The sequence below is a fragment of the Phyllostomus hastatus genome, unplaced genomic scaffold (genome assembly GCF_019186645.2).
Source record: "Phyllostomus hastatus isolate PE091 unplaced genomic scaffold, TTU_PhHast_1.1 phas_contig_209, whole genome shotgun sequence".
In the NCBI taxonomy this organism is placed as follows: Eukaryota; Metazoa; Chordata; class Mammalia; order Chiroptera; family Phyllostomidae; genus Phyllostomus; species Phyllostomus hastatus.
The window spans coordinates 9,781,104-9,801,520 of NW_025333735.1; the positions used below are offsets into that span (position 1 = coordinate 9,781,104).

The 20,417-nt window shown below is 33.3% G+C and overlaps 1 protein-coding gene and 1 pseudogene across 2 annotated transcripts in view; both read left to right on the top strand.

Moving 5' to 3' along the window:
- USP33 (ubiquitin specific peptidase 33) overlaps window positions 1–20,417 on the top strand; it is a 52,288-nt gene that overhangs the window by 10,948 nt on the left and 20,923 nt on the right. For both annotated transcript variants that reach the window (XM_045835403.1, XM_045835405.1), the window contains exons 2-10: window positions 3,917–4,048; window positions 4,248–4,301; window positions 4,727–4,789; window positions 6,075–6,227; window positions 8,521–8,623; window positions 9,158–9,227; window positions 14,984–15,097; window positions 16,417–16,495; window positions 17,653–18,067. In XM_045835403.1, the coding sequence (XP_045691359.1) occupies window positions 3,917–4,048; window positions 4,248–4,301; window positions 4,727–4,789; window positions 6,075–6,227; window positions 8,521–8,623; window positions 9,158–9,227; window positions 14,984–15,097; window positions 16,417–16,495; window positions 17,653–18,067 (1,183 nt within the window). The remainder of the gene's footprint in view (window positions 1–3,916; window positions 4,049–4,247; window positions 4,302–4,726; window positions 4,790–6,074; window positions 6,228–8,520; window positions 8,624–9,157; window positions 9,228–14,983; window positions 15,098–16,416; window positions 16,496–17,652; window positions 18,068–20,417) is intronic.
- Window positions 14,424–14,527, top strand: LOC123816587 (annotated as a pseudogene).

The window sequence follows — 20,417 nt, forward strand, 5'->3', positions numbered from 1 at the left end:
AAAAAAGAAAACCCAGTTCTGTAGTATAAGAGATGCCGAACTACTCAATGTATTCTGTCGAGCACACATATTTTTATCCCTGGTAAAAATGCTACCCCAAAAATCAATCTCATCAATTACATCTAGAAATACAACATTTCTAAATATATTATTAGAAAATAGAATCTAGATAGGAATCTACCAACTAATAATAATACATTTAATCCAATATTACAACAATGTATCAAATGTTAATGTAATAGATTATATTAACAAATGAAGCAAGGGATATAGTAAACCATCAGTAGCTGCTGAGAAGCCATCTGGTAAAGTTTCAAGACCATTTCTAATTTTATCTAGAAAAGACAAAAAACATGGAAACCAAAAGATCTGTGGTTGCCTGTGGCTGGGAGTGGTGACAGGATTCCCTCCACTGCAAATGCACTGGAGGGAATTCTTGGAGGTGATAAAAAGTGAACTGGATTGTGGTGATGGCTGTACAACTCTGTATTACTAAAATATTATTGAACTGTCATCCTTGCATACTTACAGTTATGTAAATTGTAATTCAATAAAGCTGTTTTAAGAAAAAGACTCTCTAATTTTAAATTAAGAATGGAAGGAAATAATAGCAGATCTTCTAAATGGCAAAACTATTAAAATGAGGACCCAAACATGGATGCCTATAATCACTTTTATACTGAAGATTGTTTTAGAAGTTTCAGTAAGTGTGTTAAAACAATATGATTAAATAATTGTTATTAATATTGGAAAATAAGAGGTAAAACTATCTTGTTTTCTGTATACTCAGAATAATAGCTAAGGGAACTGTGAGGAATAATAGTGAAGGGTCTCAAAATATCAAAGTATTCTATGTAGCCTCTGTATCAGATTAATATGATATTGACATAGATTAGTAGAGCAGAGTGGAGCACCCAGAAATATACCATGTGCAAATTTAATAAAGGGTAAAGATAATACAATTCAGTGGGAAATGGGTAGACTATATAATAACTGATACTAATTCAATTGTCTGCCTATCTGGATGAAAATAAAATTGGGATTCTGTGTTAAGATAAACTCCAGATGGATTAAAGCCTTATAAAACAATATTTAAGGTTATTCTACAACTTTATATAAAAAGGTTAGAAACTGAGAAGCCCTTATAGAATAAGAGATATGTTTGATTTAATAAAAATGAAAACCTTTGATGATAAAGGATACCATAAGAAAGTTAATAACAGTGTTGACACTGAGACAGATATATAGACTAATGGAGTAGCACAGAGACCCCCAAAATAACCCTCACATAGGGCAGGGCGAAAGAAGGTGTATAGCTGTGAGTATATGAAGCAGATTTTTATTCTTGTATTCTTATTTATTAATTATTATACTATTTTCTATACAAACAACTGTATACCAACTTTTGCTTCACCTTGTATATCATCAAATTTTTTTTTTTGTTTTTGTCTTTTTTGACAAGAGGGCCGAGACCATTCAGTGGGTAAAAACAGTCTTTTCAATAAAAGGGTATTGAGCAAACTGTGTGTCCACATGCAAAAATATGAACTGGGCCCTTACCTTATACCACATACAAAAATGGACCGAAATGCCTCAAAATCCTAAAGATAAGAACTAAAACTCTTAGAAGGAAACATAGGGGAAACACTTTGTGATATTGGATTTGGTAGTGATTTCTTGGTTATGACACCAAAAGCACAGGCAACAAAAGTAAATAGATAAATTGTATTACATCAAATTAAAAATTTCTCTGCATGAAAGGACACAATCAACAGAGTGAAAACCTACAGAATGGGAGAAAATATTTGTAAATCTTATGTAATAAGGAATTAAATATACATAATATATAAAGGACTCCTTGAAACTCAACAACAAAAGAGGAAACAACCCTATTAAAAGACAGAGAGAGGACTTGAAGAGGCATTTCTTTAAGGAAGGTATATAAATAAGTGGCTAACAAACCCATGAAAAGATGTTCACAATTACTAATCATTAGGGAGAAGAAAATCAAAACACAGTGAGGTACCACCCTATACTCATTAGGGTGGCTTCTCTTTTAGGAAACCAGAAAATCACAGAAAAGTAAGTGTTGGGGATGATGTGAAGAAATTGATTGGAACTCTGTGCATTAAACTGGGAATATGAAGTGGTGTAGTTGTATGATGATTTCTCAAAAAACTAAAAATGGAATTACCATATGATCCAGCAGTTTCACTTCTGGTTATATAGCCAAAGAATGGAAAGGCAGGACCTGTGGAAATATTTTACAGCCATATTCATAGCATTATTCACAATAAGCAAAAAGTAAAAGCAACCCAAGTGTCCTGCGATGGGTAAACAGATCATGATATACACATACAATTGAATGTTATTCAACCTGGAAAAGGACGAAAATTCTGACATGCTACAATGGAAGTACCTTGAGGACGTTATGCTAAGTAAAATAAGCCAGTCACAAAAAAACATACTGTCTAATTTCACTTAAGAGGTACCCAGACAGAAAGTAGGATGGTGGTTGCTAAGGGTGGTGGGACAAAGACAGGAGAGTTGTTGTTTAATGTCTGTAGAGCTTTACTTTCGCAAGATGAAGAGTTCTGGAGATTGGTTTGAACCCTGATCGGGGCATGTACGGGAAGCAACTGATCAATGTCTGTCTCTCATATACAAATCAGTAAACATACCCTTGGGTGAGGATTAAAAAAATTTTTTTTCTAAATAAATACGAGTTAAAAAATGATTTTATAGCCTGAAGAAGATGGTGAGATACAAAATAAGACTTGAGACTTTTACTTGGAAATCACTCTCCATATCAGTTACCTCTATAATTTGTAAGATTTATAGTGGAGATAAAATTTAGTGACATTATAGTATTCCCCTTACTCTTTTTCTTAATAAGTTATATTTATAATATTCTGATGTCTTGGAGGAAATTAAATGGATTGGTATTGGGAAACACTTTGCCTTCTGTTTATTTTGATGGAATTGAGGAAACTTCTGGGAAAATTATAATTGATTTGGGAAACTACGTCAGTCTTAAAGTGGTGGTCTCATGGGGGAGGGAGGTATCAGACCTTACTGGTCATGTTAAAAAAAACAACACTGTATAAAGAGATGATGCAGAGTGCCTAATAACATTTTATTTACATGTGTATGTATAGTAGTGTGTGCACCCACACCCCCCCACATGTGATATGTACAACTACCTCATTTAATCCTTATAATAATAACTCCATAAAAGTGGTATGCCATTCTCCTCTAATGGTATCCTGAGGTTTATTTGACTCAGAGTCCTTGCTCTTACCCATAAAATATATAAGTGAATTCAAATCCTTGTTCTGCTAGAATGTTAACAATGTGAACTCAGTCAAGTTTGCCTCTAGCCTTAGGTGCAAATAAAGAAAATGGTACCTACCTCAAGATTGTTGAAAGGATCATGTGAAAATTATCTGGCCCGATGTGTTAATGGTGCCAAGGCTGAGAAACTTTGATATACAGTGACTATCCTGGTCTATTGCTAGGATACCAGACAGCGCACTTTGTATCATCAGAAGGGACAGCTGCTGGTGTGAAAATGACACATCCATTTGAATTTTCTTTCTTTTCGATTTCTATTTCAGCCTAAGGGTTAATCTTTTTTTTTTTTTTGAAGGAGAAAATACCTAAATTGAATACCTTGAATTTTTCCCTTTTATTTGTCTCTAAAAAGTAAAATAAGAGACAGAAAGGGGGAAATGTAGTGAAAATGGAGAAACAAAGTTACATTGATTCACAGGTGTCGATTTTAATAAAATATTTAGTAGAGGAATTTTCAGTGTTCAAGGTATATTTGAAAATACACTTTTCTGTATGCTTCTTGTTTTATCTTTTTCAGTATATCAGCACTTTAAAATTAATTTGTGGTCATCTTTTTCCATAGGTATTACCTTATGTGGAAAGTCTTGGGAAACAGGAAAAAATTTGTAACAAAATGTCAGGTTTTCGAAATCATTGTCCACATTTGGATTCAGTTGGTGAAATAACAAAAGAAGATTTAATACAAAAATCTCATGTAAGGAAATAATAAGTTTTCTTCCCTTCCTTAAAACTCATATTCATTTTTATCCTGAATATGTATTTTTTAAATAAATTACTATAATATTCTGTGTTCAGGAGTCTAAATTGTTTGTATATGATATTATTAGTGACATTTCTGTGTTTGGCTGTGTCAAGATAATGACAGTATTGTCTGTGTGATGTTTGTTTCATAGAGTGCTTGTCAGGATTGTAAAGTCAGAGGACCAAATCTTTGGGCGTGCCTGGAGGTATGTATATGTTTCTTTTCAAATGTTTGTGTTTTTTTAGTTTATATTTGAATAAGGAAAACTAGAAGGTTTTTTGACACAAAATATTTTATAAATGAACATTGACATTTGAAATGACAATGTCATTGAAATGACAATTAAATTTCAAGTATTGGATTTCAACATACAGTGCTTTCATAGAGTTTTAGGTAAATCACTGAAATATTTCACACTTGTTTTTTATGAGAGGTGACAACTTTTAGCTTAGAAATATTCTTTTATTCTTCTGTGCCTAGTACCTTTTAGTTAAAATAACTATAGAAAGTCAGATAAACATTAAGTTAAAAATGTGATCAAAACTTAGTTGTAAATATAATTGCAATGCATTTATTGTAATGTGACACGTTATAAAATATTTATTTTCCTTTTTGTATAATTATTTACAGAATAGATGTTCATATGTTGGCTGTGGTGAATCACAAGTAGATCACAGCACCATACATTCTCAGGTATGTGTATAGAAAAATTTCATGCAAGGTTTTATTTTATTTTTTTTTAATCTGAAGGAGAGGGAAAGCAAATACAATATTATTAATTAAAGTTGCAATTTGAAGTTATGCCCTTTTTTATATAAGATGAATTAAAGCTTAGCTTTTATACTCTTTAAAACCTGGGGAAGGAAATTGCTAATATCAATATGAGAAAGAGATTGTAGTTAAGTGTAATGATTTAAGAATACATCCTGATGTACACCTCCTGATAGATACAGAGGGGATGGCTGGACTATTAAGAGGAAGTGGGGACTATAGTTAAGATTGGGTGCCTCAGCTTATGACACTGCCTGGCTAACATCAGATTTAAACTCATACTACCTTTTCTTGCACACCCTCATAATTGGAGTTCCCTTTCTGCTTCACCCTAGTGTTTTGGTGCTCTTGTGTAATTCTGGTGTGCTTCTTTTATTGTGTTAGGTAGAGCTCTCATTCTAAACACTAAGTTTCTTGAGAATGAACCTTTTTTTTTTTTCACATTGATGTCCACAGCATCAACTGTTCTTAACCAGGGTTTCTCAAATGAATTAATTACCCCAATACATCATTGTACCCTGAACACCCCAATACATCATTGTACTTAATTAATTTACTTCTGTTCTGTGCATCTAGAATGGTAGTGCAATGTACCATTCTTGGGAGCAGTGAGAAAATAGTTACTCAAATCATTTTCCAAAGGGTTTAATTCTGTTACAGAAATACAGTTGAGAAAGGCTAGGCTGTTATATATCTAAGGTGACATATTCATCATTACTTGAGCTGTTTGGTGCTTTAACTCGTCTGAGATCCTCCTCCTGCTGCTGCCCCCTGTCACCCACTTCTATGAAACCACAAAATTGGTCCCTGATGCTACAAAGTTTGGGGACCACTGCTTTAACTCATATTCTGTATATTCTGCTAGTCAGATTTTCTAGAATAGTTACTGTATTATTGTCAATTATTTTCTTGTATTATGCTTATTTGCTAACAGCAAAGCAGTCTTACACTGTTGTGTTTTATTTTTATGAATAGAAGTGAAAAATGACAATAGAATAACTTCTAGAGTAGGCTTAGATGTTGTTACTATTCACTATACTTTAGCAGTTTATCAAAAGAATATTTTTTGGTGTTTGAATTTAACACTTCTCTTTTGAGTATATTGTTATTCATCAAAGATCAGCAGTTTATCTTCTATGCCCTTTTGAAATATTTTCAGTTATACCTAATTATGGTTCCTGTTCCTTGTTCCTGTGAAATTATATAGGAAACAAAGCATTATCTAACTGTGAACCTTACCACTCTTCGAGTATGGTGTTATGCTTGCAGCAAAGAAGTATTTTTGGATAGGAAATTAGGAACTCAGCCTTCATTGCCTCATGTGAGACCGCTTCATCAAACACAAGAAAACAGTGTTCAGGTAATCTAAATCCATTTAATAAACATATCAAATATTTTCAGATAATAGTTTCAAAATTTGTCATGTAATTTGAAATTTAAAAGAACTCTACCAAACCTGCATTTGGTCGATGTTTCTCTCTCACACCGATGTCTGTGTCTGTCTCTGTTTGTCTCTTTCTTTCCTTCTCCCGCTCTCCCTCTCTCTCTAAAAAATCAATATATGTATCCTCAGGTAAGGATTAAAAAAATAGGAAAAGGGAAATAAAAAAATTAGAATAGTTGGCTTCTAACTTAACTCTAGTCATCATTTGCTCTGTATGGTTTAATTAACATATGAGTTTTTTTTTCTTCATATCTATTATTATATTTCTTTTTTTTTATTTTAATCATTGTTCAAATACAGTTTTCTCCCTTTTACTCCCAATCCCAGCCCCCCCTCCTATTATTATATTTCTATACTTGTCCTTAATACTAACTCTCAGACTTTTCTGTTGTACCTTTGTATTACATTCTGATAGTAGACATGTGTAATAATAAGTTGCTTGCCTCACACATTATATAACTTAAGATGACTGGGTTTTAGACAAGGTACACTTGCTGCATTTCTAGTTTCACGGTTGAATGGTTCTAGTTAATAAATCACCACTATTAGTTTCTCCCATTGATGCCTATTTATCCTTCAGAAATGTTTTTTTTTAGTGTCCTAATAGTTTGAAAATAAGTTTTCTTGAACACTCTTACATTATTTAAAAAATGTGGTAACTAAAAGCTTTATCACATAAGGAACTGATAACAGTTTTTGTAAGAGCAGTACTCAAAAGGTGGCTGAAAGAATAAATGCAGATAATTCAAAAAGAAGTACAAATAAAAACACATTGAGAAAATAGTCACCACTCACTAAAGAAAAGTAAGTTAAAACAGCCATATGTTGGCATTTCTGCCAAAAGAGATTGCAAACTCTTAGTGAATGTTAAATCTGGTTGAATAAATGTACTGATATCTTCCTGATGACTTGTAAACAATTCTCTGGTGAGTTATATTTAAAGTACACTAAAGACATGAATTTAATTTCATGAAACTCCCTAATGATTCATTGTTGAAGAAATTAGTAGAGAAAAAAGTTATTTGTACAAATTTTTTAGAGGTAAAGTTTGTACGTTGTTTGGACTCAGTTTCATCAGATAATTAGTTATAAAATAACAGTATTGGAAACCATTCAAATCTCATTAAGATTTTTCAAATAGAAATTTTTTTCCAAGGGTAAGATGTTAAATGATTTTTTAAAAGCTCCTGCAATTCTCTGTATTCACTTACAAGAAAATAGGAATATAGGGCTTACTCAAACGTTCAGTATGTATGGATGCCAGGAAAATAAAGTAGATGTATAAAGTTTTAGGTCAGTGTAAGGGAATATGCATGCACTATAAAGCTCTAAGTTGCAGAACCAGACAGAGCATATGCAAAGTGCATGCTGTTACTCAGTTTCCTTTTCCAACTAAATGTACTTTGATTTTCTGCCATTGTAAGAGAACTTGCAAAATCTGGCTTTTATGTGAGCTTCCTGACTTTTAAAATTTTAGCACAAAGTTTTGCTTGTTTTGTTCTTGTTATTGTTGTTGTTAAATGGTGTAGGCTGCCATTGACCAACAGGTCACCAGGTGCAACCTCTGACTTAAGCCAATTCTTGGAAATTAATATTGGAATATTTTATCACTATTTAAAACAAATAAATTATTTTATATACGTACAAGGGTACAAAATTAGTAACAAGCATCAATAACATCCAAAGCTAATGTAGCTGTAGTGAAATAACACACTCACCGTATACTGACATCAGTGTATTTATGGGCCTCCTCCAAAGAATTATTCTAAAGAAATAAACAGGGGGAAATTTTTTTAAAAAACAACAACAGATTGTAGGAGTCTATAGATAAGTTAGTGTGTTGTGATGGAAAAGCTTTAGTATTTTTTTCTGTAAAAAATTTAGCAAAAAATATGTGCACTTAGGTCTTTTAAGCTGTCACGTGACCTTACTGATTTGGGTTGAATTGTGTTTAAATTCAGAAAAGTCACAAATGGCTTTGTGTTCAAGTACACGTTAGTAAAGGTAGAGTGACATGTGATTACCTAGTATAGATCCTTATTACTTTTACAAATGTTAATTTTATTCTAATTGATAACTTGACTTTTTACTTAAAATAACATCTTTTAGAATAACATCTCTTAATTTTTAGACTGTAGGCGTATATGAGATAAAATTAATTTTGTTTTAACCTAAGGACTTATTTAATACTATCTTTTTTGTTATTAAGGATTTTAAAATACCAAGTAACACAACATTAAAAACTCCTCTGGTTGCTGTATTTGATGATCTGGACATAGAAGTGGAAGAAGAAGATGAACTTAAGGCAAGAGGTAAAATAATTTTCCTGTGTAACCCTGCTTTGTATGGTACTGCCTATTTCTTTAGTAAACTGTGTCATGTGAAAATTTCCAAATCTAGAGGTGAAAGGAACTCTACAGATGATAATTACAAAAAGAAAAAGAATTTTGATATTTGGCCTACTAAAATTATATTTGCAAAAAAAAGCAAACTGACACCTTTGAGTGATGCTTGGCTTCTCTGGCATCCCTTTACTGCAGCCCACAGTTTTCAGTATAAACTATCTGTATGTAATTTGGTGCAAATTTCCAGTTTTGTAATTGATGTAGAAAATTTTAATTCTTTAAGTGTATATTTAAATGATTATCTGAAAGTTAACACTTTAGCTAAAGTCCAATCTGAGTTGTTCGAGTTGTTATTTTATATTTCCATAATGTATTTTGTATTTTCTTAACATAATTTGGAATCTATAATAACTAACATACATAGTTACATATGCATTAAACACATAAAATGGAGTCATTATATTGCTGAATGATGATATAATTTATATTTTGTCTTAATAGGTCTAACAGGTTTGAAAAATATTGGCAACACTTGTTATATGAATGCAGCTTTACAGGCTCTTTCTAATTGGTAAGTAAAAAATTAATTTTGTTTTGTTTGTACAGCCTCTTAAAGTTACTCTGAGCAGAAGACCATGCTTCCGTAATGTAACACAGGAGCCCCAAATGGGGGAGCTGCTTAAGGGTTTGTGATGTTCCAAAAAAACTATCTGGTGGACTTGCTGATGTGGATGTACTGTTTATTACTCACAGTATAGGGGAGTGTACCAGTGGTAATGGGTTGGTGCAAGAGAGAACATACCTCCTCCAGTTTGAGATTTGTTATTAGGTCCCAGACAAAGGAGGCACATGTCTTACATGCAACTCTAAACTAAATTTCCTTAGAGTGTATGTGCAGAAAGAAAAGCTCTAAAAGCAGTCACATAGGATAAGAAGCTGCTCCCAAAAAGGAAATAAGGAGGGAGTTACAATTCATTCCCAAAACAATACACATTCCTTCTGGCCAGAGGCCTCTTGGCTAGCCCTTGTCACAGGTGGTGGGAGAGCCATGTATTGACCTCACACTCCACCCCAACATTGCTTTTCCACTTCACATTCTTTGTGTTAATTCTTCCAGGAAGGGGCCTGTGGGTTGAATATATTGGCAGTTTGTATCCATATACCACAGATACAATAAATGCTACGCCCTAAGACTTAAAGTGCAGTACAGAAACCAAAGAGACTCAGGAAGAGAGAATGCCACCAATGGTTTGTACCAGTCAGTACTGTAATATTCTTGCACGGGGTTGCTGGCATTCACCCTGTGAACTGCACAATTTCATTTGTAGTCCTGTTTTTGTTTTCAATATATATGGGCACAGGCTGTCGTCCTTCTACCTGTAGTGCTGACAGCCACCCACATCCTTCCAAACTGCATACATGAGCTATGGTTTGATGTGGTTAGCCTTTTCTCTCATGAGGGAAAACACCTTCTCACACGTCTTTTTGAAGAGGGGGTCAGAAGCCTTCCACCCTTATAGTCAGTCCCAGCATTTCTTGTTCACAGGGCGTATCCACCATGGCAGGCCAGCAGAGGCCCGGGTGGGGAACTCCTTGCAGACCCAACAGTCTGAGTGGTTGTTCAGAGCAGCCAGATTTACCATCCACTGAGGGAAGGTGTTCTTTATGCAGAATGCAGCCAGACAACCCCCAGAATTTGACAGAGAAAGCAGGTCAACAAGGCCAAAGTATACATTCGTGAAAACAGAAAGAATACAAAGGTTAATGAGCACAGCAAATCATAAACCAGTTCTTGAGTCTGCAAGAGTGCCAAATGAGAAGACTTCCAAATGCAAGACTTTTGTTGGAATGAAATTAAGCAGTGACAGTCTGTTGTATCCTCTATATCTATAGGTTAAATGTCTGGTGCTCAGGTAAACTCTGTATGATTGATACTGCATCAGCAGTTCTCAATGATTCCAAATCAAAGGATGAAAGAAAAAAAATGTTAGTTTGAAAGAAAAATGAAATGTTAGTTTGAAAGAAAACTGGAAAAATTCAGGATACAGTTTAGTTTATAGGTGAGAAACAAAATTTTATAGAGAATTCACTGAATTAGAGTCTACTTTCCATACTTGTGTACAATAGATTTTATTAAAACATAATTTCCTCCCCTAAAGTCACCCTCATTTTTTATCAAAGAGCGAATTAATTTACTGTATTAAGTCCAGTTTCAAATTGGCCTGATTATTTACATAAACACTATTGATCATATAAAGCTTTCTTCATTCTACTTGGCTGGAATGTTACAGGGAATTCCTAGACTGAGCTTTCACTAGCCTCTCAGGGCTGGGAAGCCAAACCACATAGTTGCCTTCGGGCTTTGCCTGCAGTAGGTACCTGCAGATTTGGTGAGTTTCTCAAGTTCTTGACGTCTCCAAAATGTTTTGAGGTTCTTCCATGCCATCTTTCAGGAAAGTAACCTTCACTTCTTACTTGGAAAAATTACCATGGACCATGTGATCAAGTAAGGTTCCAGGCCATTTCCCCAAGGGGTGTTTATTGGCATCAAAGTCAATCTTAATTCTTTAAGGCTGATGGCATCCAGAGTCCAGACAAGACTCCTTTGTCATGACATTCCACAAAGACTTAGTTGATAAAAATCACAATTGGAAACTGGGTTTATTTACCATATTATGATAGAATCAGATTCCTATTGGATTTATGCAAGTAAACATATTGCTATGAAAAGAATAATAATCATTCATGAAGAGCTTCCAAATTCCAGAGGGCTCAGGTAGGGAGAAAAATATAAATGCCTCAATATTCAACACTGGCCTAAGAAAGTATACTTTGCCAAATGGCTTTAAGAAACAAAAGTTTTCTTATGTCTGAAAAACAAAAGATTAAAAATTAGCAATATTTTTTAACAAAAAGCTTATAAAAGCCACAATTATCTTTAGTTTATTACAGCCCATAATTAATTTCTGTTTACCCTGATCATCTGCAAGCACCTCTATAAACCCAGTCAATTCACAGAGCTCTAGCAATGTACACTCAGTTCAAAGACATGATCCAAAAATCCATTCTCAGAAATATGCAATCCCAAACAAGTCAGAGTGTTTTCCATGAATCATCTCAGGACATAATATATATTTTTGCAAATGTATTAGAGCAAAAACAGTGACTGTATAAATGACAAAACTTAAAATGATATGAGTACAGAGTTCGGTATAATGCAATTGATGAAGGAAGTTGCTTGCCTGAAACATTTAAGATAACTAAAATTACAAATTGAAAGTATATTAGAACTCATATAATCTCTAGAACATCTACTTTAATAGTAAAAATAGGTGTATACAAACAGTACATATTATTTCTTTATTTTACAAAGCTTCCCATGTGCTTTAAGCGTATTAAATAGGCCTAACTAGTTCAAAAACTTCTTTTTTATAAAGGATGGAGAAAAATCCTTGAGGTATTCCAGTGGCCACTTTGGAATAATCTACAGTCATTTCTCAATTAAAGTCTTTTAAAATCTGAACTTCGGGAAGGCTGTCAAATAAACTTAACCAAAAGATTATAATTGAAACTTTGTAAAACAATACATTCTTTATGGTAATAACTTTAAAAGAGAGTAATTAAACTTAAAACTTGTTTTCACATTACATAATTTTTGCAGATCACAGGATCCTGCTTAATTTATGTGTTTACTTTTTTTAGGCCAGTAAAATATTATACCCTAATTGTGCCATCCAGAGGCAGAAAACACACCACATGTAATACAAACACAAACACATATCACGAAGACCATACAGATGCAGACTGAACACAAAGTCTATACACATAATTTGACTAATTAATTTGGGTTGAGAAAGCAAATGATGTTCTCATTTGCTTGTCTTTTGCTTCTTCCTCTACACAATCCTTCTGCAACTTTCTTAGTTCCTTTTAACTCATCCAGAAATTAGAACAATCTACTTTAATTCTATTTCTTTCAAAACGTATTGCCGTAATTTACATCTTTTGTTGCTAAAGCCATATGTATATTTTCCAACTTAAATGTAATTAGCATTCTTTAGATTGACAAATTCATGAATACATTTCATAAATCTCACTCCATTTACTAAGACCTTTAGTAAAACAATTCTAATTAGTCTAAAATGCAACCTAAGCCTCTCCTTTTCAAAACAGAAACAAGACAAAATCTAAAGCAAAGGTGAAATTTCAAGAATGGGTTAGGACTAGACTTAGAATCCTTATTTTTTTCTTTAATTTAAGCTCACTCTCTAACTGCTGTAGTTTTTCTTCAGCTGCCTCTTCCATTTTCCCCATGCAGGTCCCCTGCAAGACCTGCAGGAACATTGGTGGCAGCCCCAATACTGGTGCACCACCCCAGGATTACCCCCTTTATTTCTAGGATTATACCCAACTTCCCCCACTCGACATGTTATCACATGCAGTCTACTCTGTGGGGGCATTTTCCAGAATATCCTGTTCATGACACCAATTGTAACTCAGGAGCCCCAAACCCAGGAGTTGCTTAAATGTTCGTGATACTCTGAAAAAACCCATCTGGTTGACTAGCAGATGTGGACATGCTGTTTATTACTCATATTACAGGGGAGTGCACTGAGGGAGGTTGGTGTGAGAGAGAACACACTTCTAGTCTGAGGTTCATTCTAAGGGGTCCCAGAAGAAGGCTTGTCCTACACGAGACTGTAAACTACATTACCTTAGTGTGTATGTGCAGAAAGAAAAGCTCACAAAGCCCTTACAGGACAGGAAGCCACTCCCAAAAGGAGATAAGGAAGGAGTTCTAGTCCATTCCCAAAACTACACACTACACACGTCTGTTTTGGGCAGGGGCCCCTTTTTCTCAGGTGGTGGGTAAGCCATGTATTGACTCCACATGTAGTATGATAAAAAAAAAAAAGGAGTGAGAGGAGAAAATACATATTAATAGTAATATGGGACAGAGTTAACAATTTATTCAGTTTCCCTAGCCAACAGAATTCTATAAATTTCGCTGTACTTCTTCCCTTATCCTGCCTCAACAAATAGGTTTTTTTCTTCCCATTTTCTGAAATGTCCCTGTTTAGAAAATTGTATGGAATAACTAAAACTAAATATATTAATACTTCTGAGAAGTTACTTCCTCTTTCTTGTGGAGTAACTCGCAAGATAGTGTAGGTAAGAAATGGTTAGATGGAATGTTCTGTATCTGTCTGTTAGGGCCATCCGGTCTAACATGTAGCTTAGGTCCAGTGTTTCCTTATTGGTTTTTCTGATTAAATGATGAATCTGTTGTTGCAAATGGAGTATTGAAGTCCTTTACTATTACTCTGTTGCTATCTATTTTTCCCTTCAGATCTGCTAATATTTGTTTTATATATTTAGGTGCTCCTTTGTTCGGTAGGTACATATTTACAAATGTCATTCTCTTGATTAATTTACCCCTTTATCATTATATAGTGACCTTCTTTATCTCTTGTTACAGTTTTTGAGTTAAAGTCTATTTTTTCTAATAAAAGTATACCTACCTTTGTTTTCTTTTGGTTCCACTTGCATGGAATATCTTTTTATGGTAGCTAATTTATTGCACGCCAGGATTTGGTTCTTTTGCTCAGTTAGTTTCCTATAACTGAATAGATTCATGGACGTTTCCTCAAGTTATTCAAGCTCCTTGTGTTATAAATTACTAACTTGAGCCACTGGATATATAGCAGAACCACTTATTGAGATATAGAAGCTTGGAGGAAGTAGATTCACTAGAAAGTTAAATTTGATCACTTCTTGGCCTTCGGCTAAGATCAATTGTAGTATCTGTTCTTACCAGAAAGTTAAATTTTGAGCATGTTAAATTTGAGATACCCAAGTCAGCCACGTATTGGGGCATTTGATATAAATCTGGAATTAAGGTGAGATGTTTGACTTTTGTAAATTTGACTGGCATTGGCATTTATGTGAAAATTTAATATCACCTAGGGAAAAGTGTATGTAGGGAAGAGAGGAAAAGTTACAGAATGAAGTCCTGAGGACCTCTGGTATTTAGATGCCTGGTAAGAGCAGAAAGAACAATAAAGAGTTGTCAATAAAGAGTTGACAACAATAAAGAGTTGTCAGAGAGGTAAAGAAGAAAAGTACATTACATTGGTCAAGAGAGGGTTGCTCAAGAATGAGGGGTTAAGTCACTTGTGACAGTATTAACTGGATCTCACGACGTGAGGACGTGAGCAAAATTGTAACAGATAGAGGGCTATATGTGCTGTCAGTTCATTGAATGATGAGAAGACAGTGTTGAGCTTGATTACATTCTAATACATTTCATTTCTTTTTTTTAATTAGCCCACCTTTGACACAGTTTTTTCTTGATTGTGGAGGACTAGTTCGAACAGACAAGAAACCAGCCATTTGTAAAAGTTATCTTAAACTGATGACGGAACTGTGGCATAAAAGCAGGTATCTACTTAATATATTTGTTTTCTTTAGTGTTTTTAAAATGAATATCATAAGTATTCAAAGGATGCAGGTGCATCTGTGGACCTGAAAAATGTAGGAGAGACAGATTTGAGAGCAAGTTCACTTTGGGGCATGTTGTATTTGAAACTGAACACCCAAATGAATCATCTGGACCGGAGGTATAATGTTGAACTGCTGAAGCTCCTGTTACTGAAACTTTTGAGTTTTAATACAGGAGAGAGCATTCTCACAACGCTAAAATCAGACCATAGACACCTGTACAAATTTTCATTTTTCTGCTTATGTTTATTTTCTCTAAAGTATAACATTAGAAGAATAATTGTTTGCTGTGATGTTTTACTAATATTCTTTTAAAGCTCTTCAGAAAATTGCTTTTACCATTCGTCCTTTTTAATGCTTCCAGAGAACTACCCAGCTTTACCCCTAAGAAAATAATCATCAAAGCCATCTTTTAAAATTGTTTTTAAAAACTGCTTTTATGTGAGACTTTTTAGATCTTAATAATTTCTAATGTAAAAATTTCAATAGTTTTTCAAGTTTTAACATTCTTATGCTCATAAGTGCCTCAGTTTTCTTTGTGATGTTTGACTTCCTACTTAGTATTAAAAAATACTAAGACTATTTTTAAGTTAAAAAGTTGTTGCTACTGTCATTTTGGTAGTTCCAGGAAAAAAGAAAGGTTTTAATGAGTTCTTTTGTGATGTGAAGGTAAATGTTACTCACATCACTAACATGAAAGAGCCGAATCCTTGATTGTAATTTGTTCCTGTTGGATATTATCCAGTGCTGCCATAGGCTCTCTAAATTCCTTTCTGCATTAAGCTTCTTTGCCCTGAACTCAACTTTAAACTTAATATTCCTGGAAGTTTACTAAATTTCAGAAGTGTCATAGCACAGACTTCTAAATAATTAAATCTCATATGTTAGTTTACTTTTCATTTTTGTTTCCAGGGTATTTGATGTCTGGTTTTAACATTTTGTTTAGATAGTATATTAGGTATACTTACCTTAATTATCCAAGAAAGTTTAAGTAACTAAAATTTTACTTTAAGTAATTGTTTTTGAAACATATAGTGGAATATGATCATTTTATTAGGGAAGAGAACAATAAAATACAACCTAAATATTAGTAATAAGCTGTACTGACAAGCCTTTGAAACATAATAAGGGGCAATTTTGAATGTTTTTTTTTTAAACAGTAACACTTTTCAATTTAATACCTTTAATTCTTGATTGCTAAGTTCTAAAATAAACTAAAAATCACAAATTTCTCATTAAAAATGTTTTTTTTTCCTTAGGCCAGGATCCGTTGTGCCTACTAATCTGTTTCAAGGAATTAAAACTGTAAATCCAACATTTCGGGGGTATTCTCAGCAGGTTAGTCTTCACTGCTTTTTATTTATAATATTAATTTTTAATAAATTTGTTAAATACTATTATGCATTATGCTATTATGTTGTCATTTGTATTTCTTCCTATATAATATATTTGTGCATTTGTTTATTATTTTTCTCCTTGTGTTTTTATTCACCAGGAATCATCTTTTATCTTATTTTTGCTTAGATTTTCCACCCTTATTATAATCTTACATTTTTTTAGAAATTAATTTTGGCGTGGATAAATATATCAATATATTTCTTGTAGTACTTTAAGCTTTGAAAAGTTCTATAACCAGAGATAAATTTTCACCTATATTTTCTATATTTTATGCTTACATTTAAAAAAAATAATTCTTTAATACATGGTATTTATTTCATATTACAATGTAATCCAAATTTTATTTTTCACAAACAATATCATACTACAGATTGCATCATACTACAAATTTAAGACTTTTTAAATATGATTTAAAATATTTTTCATTGATTTTTGTGCTTATATTAATATATAAAATAGGGTCTATTTCTGGGCTTTCTAATCCATTTGGTTGTTTTTTCATATTAGTACCATTGGTAGTCTTAATTACTATAGCTTTATATAATATCTTTTAATATTCAAACCTGGCCCTAACATACTTTTGTTTTCTCAAAACAATTTTTTTTGGTGCAGATTCCTGGAACACCAGACACTGTAATTTTATAGATGTGAATTGAGGCCTACAAATTTATATTTCAGCATTTCAGGTAGTTTAAGGATTTCTGTTTGAGATATAGTATAAGATTGAATAAAGCTTTAATTTTAAGCTAAACTTATAAAATATTGGACTTAGGACATTTCTTTGAATTGTCACATGAAGCAAAGCTATGTTATTTTTTATGCCTTCCTCCTCCACTTTTTAAAAATAGCACTGCTAAAGCTGATCTCTGGATCAGCTTTGGTTTTATAATTATTTTTGTTTTATTTAGATAACTTTTTAGAATTTAGTGCTTCCCATCCCTCCAATGCCTTATATTCTACAAAGTTGTATTTCCTTGGTCTAATGCTACACATTTAGTTGATATCAGTTGGTAACCACATTCTGTACATTTTTCCTTAAGTTTCTACATACCAACATTTTTAATGAATCAGTAATGCCTACTTTGCTTTTATATTAGGATGCTCAAGAATTTCTTCGATGTTTAATGGATCTGCTTCATGAAGAATTGAAAGAACAGGTCATGGAAGTAGAAGAAGATCCTCAAACGATAACGACTGAGGAGACCATGGAAGAAGACAAGAGCCAGTCAGATGCAGATTTTCAGTCCTGTGAATCTTGTAGCAGCAGTGATAAAGCAGAAAATGACAATGTCTCTAGAGGCTTTTCTGAAGATAATAATGAAACAACCATGTTAATTCAGGATGATGAAAACAATTCAGAAATGTCAAAAGATTGGCAAAACGAAAAGATGTGTAATAAGATTAATAAAGTAAATTCTGAAGAATTAGATAAAGATAGAGACTCTGTGTCTGAAACAGTTGACTTGAACAACCAGGAAACTGTCAAAGTGCAAATACACAGCAGAGCTTCAGGTGACAATTTTAATAATTTGAAAATGGTACTGTTTCATTGGTCCAGAATGAGTGTAAAATACCATTATACGTTTATATTTAAGATTATATTTGTAATTTCACCATTTTCAGATTTTTTGAGGGAAAATTAGCATGGCATGTGACAAATCAAAACATATTTCTAATTTGTATGCTAATGTTCACAGCTTATATTTAACATAATTAAAATGAAATACAGTGATTAATAATTTTAGCTTAATGTTTTAGGTGTAGTATATGATGTTATAGTTCAACCACACTAATTTTGAAGAAAGGAGGAATTAAATAGTCATGCTTGGGCTTTCTAAATAGTCGAGTTTAGCAGTATATGCATGAGAATGTTAAGTTAATGTCATTTTAAGCAGATTCTGTTAAGATCCTGGGAAAAAGCAAAGTAATCCAATTGTAGTTTTTTTGTAAACTTGTACAATACTAGATTTAGATTGCTGTCATTGGAGTCACATCAGCTACAAAATGTTTGGTGTATGCTTTAGGGTCAGAGTTTAATTATAATGAACCTTATTATGATATATTATATTTTCATACTAGTCAGTGTTCCTTTGAGAAAGAGCAGGAGGTCCAATGAAAGATGTTGAGCTAGATTACTTTGTAGTTTACATTTATTTCTTCAAGAGTTAAGTTATCTTGGCTTAATGTGGTATTTTTTCCTCCAAAACACGTAATATTAAGCCATGTGAGGTTTAAATTTCTGATCTTTAAGTAAGTGGCAAAAAAGTTACTGAAATAATTATTATCTTCTATAAATACTGAAGAGTGAGAACCGCTGAACAGTTTATTTAGGTATTTGAATTAACCCAAATTTCTTCTCAAAGAAAAGGATATGTCCTTAAACAGAAGAATACTAGTGGTTCACCTAGGTACAGTGCATAAATGCCTTCTAGTCAGGAAAATGTGTTAGGCTCCTTAATTATACTGCCCTTATGTTCAGAAGCTGAGTTGTTTTTAGAAGGTGCATAAGTTAATGAAATACCAGCATTGTAAGACAGTTTGGACAGCTGTCTAGCCCTTCCTTGTAAAAAGCCTGGTTAAGGAACATACTTGCTCTTTACTGCCCCCTAAACTTACTAATGACCTAGAACAGAAATCTGAGCTTTTGCATTTTTAAAGACCTGATTTAAAGAAAAAAATGTGACAAAGACCTTATATGATGGTTACCCAAAAAAAAAGACTGGAATTATCTTCTGGAGAGCGAACCCTTTGTAGTATAGGCTCCCCTGGCTTGTGAGTGTTCTAGAAACCCATCTGTATCAGTGTACCCTCTGGTGGTGTTGTGAGAGGCTACGTTCAGCTTCAGTGAATTTTTTTGAAGACGCTTTCAATGCATTTGCCCATTTTGTGATGGGTTATATGCTAGCACATCTACCCACACTGTGCTGAATGCTTAGTAGTTTTTGACCAAAAAATGGCATGACCTCCATGCCCCACTCTCCCTATTTACCTGATCTCACCCTGAGTGACTTTTTTTGTTTCCCCGAATGAAAAAAGTCTTCAAAGGGAAATGTTTTGTTGATGTGGAAGAGGTGAAACAAAAAAATGGCAGGAACAGTAAAAGGCATCAAAACTGAAAAGTTCAACAACTTTTGAGCAGTGCAAAAAATGTCTCGATAGGTATATTGCATCAAATGGCGAGTGCTTTGAAGGTGACTGAAGTTTAAGCATATAAGAATAAATACACATTTTGAAATAAATTTTGGGGGTTTCTTTGGGTCCCCCATCATATGGCACACAAAACCTAAAATATTTACTATTGGATCCTTTACAGGAAACATTTGCCAATCCCTTACCTAGATCATATTAACTTCATTCTCTTCAAAGGCCTGGAGTGAGTCTCCTTCCTTCTGTTCCCCTAAAATTATGCAGTCTACTTTTAGTCATGGTGGAGATAATAAGAAATGCCTATGTGGAAGTAATTTATTTTGCTTATTTGGAAAAATCCCTGAAGTTATTCTGTTCCAGGGTCTCTTACGAACAATTCTCTTTTCTTTACTCAAATACTTATTGAGCACAGTCCCTTGCCCTGGAATGCATGTTATGTACTGAGAATCCAATAGCAAACTTGAATCAAGATAGTGCTCATGGAGCTTATATTTTCTTGATTCATAATTTAATTCCAAAAAAAGTTCTTTCCTGACAAACAGGTCAATTTTCTTTTAGCACAGTAAGACTAAAATAATTTATGTTTATTTCATGCCTAAATTTCCTCTTTGATTTTGATTACTGTGTTAGTTTGGTAAGATAGTGTTTTTTCCCCATAGTGTTTTAAAAGCTTTAAAAAAACTGCCCTAAATATCTTTTTAAAAAGTACTAAATT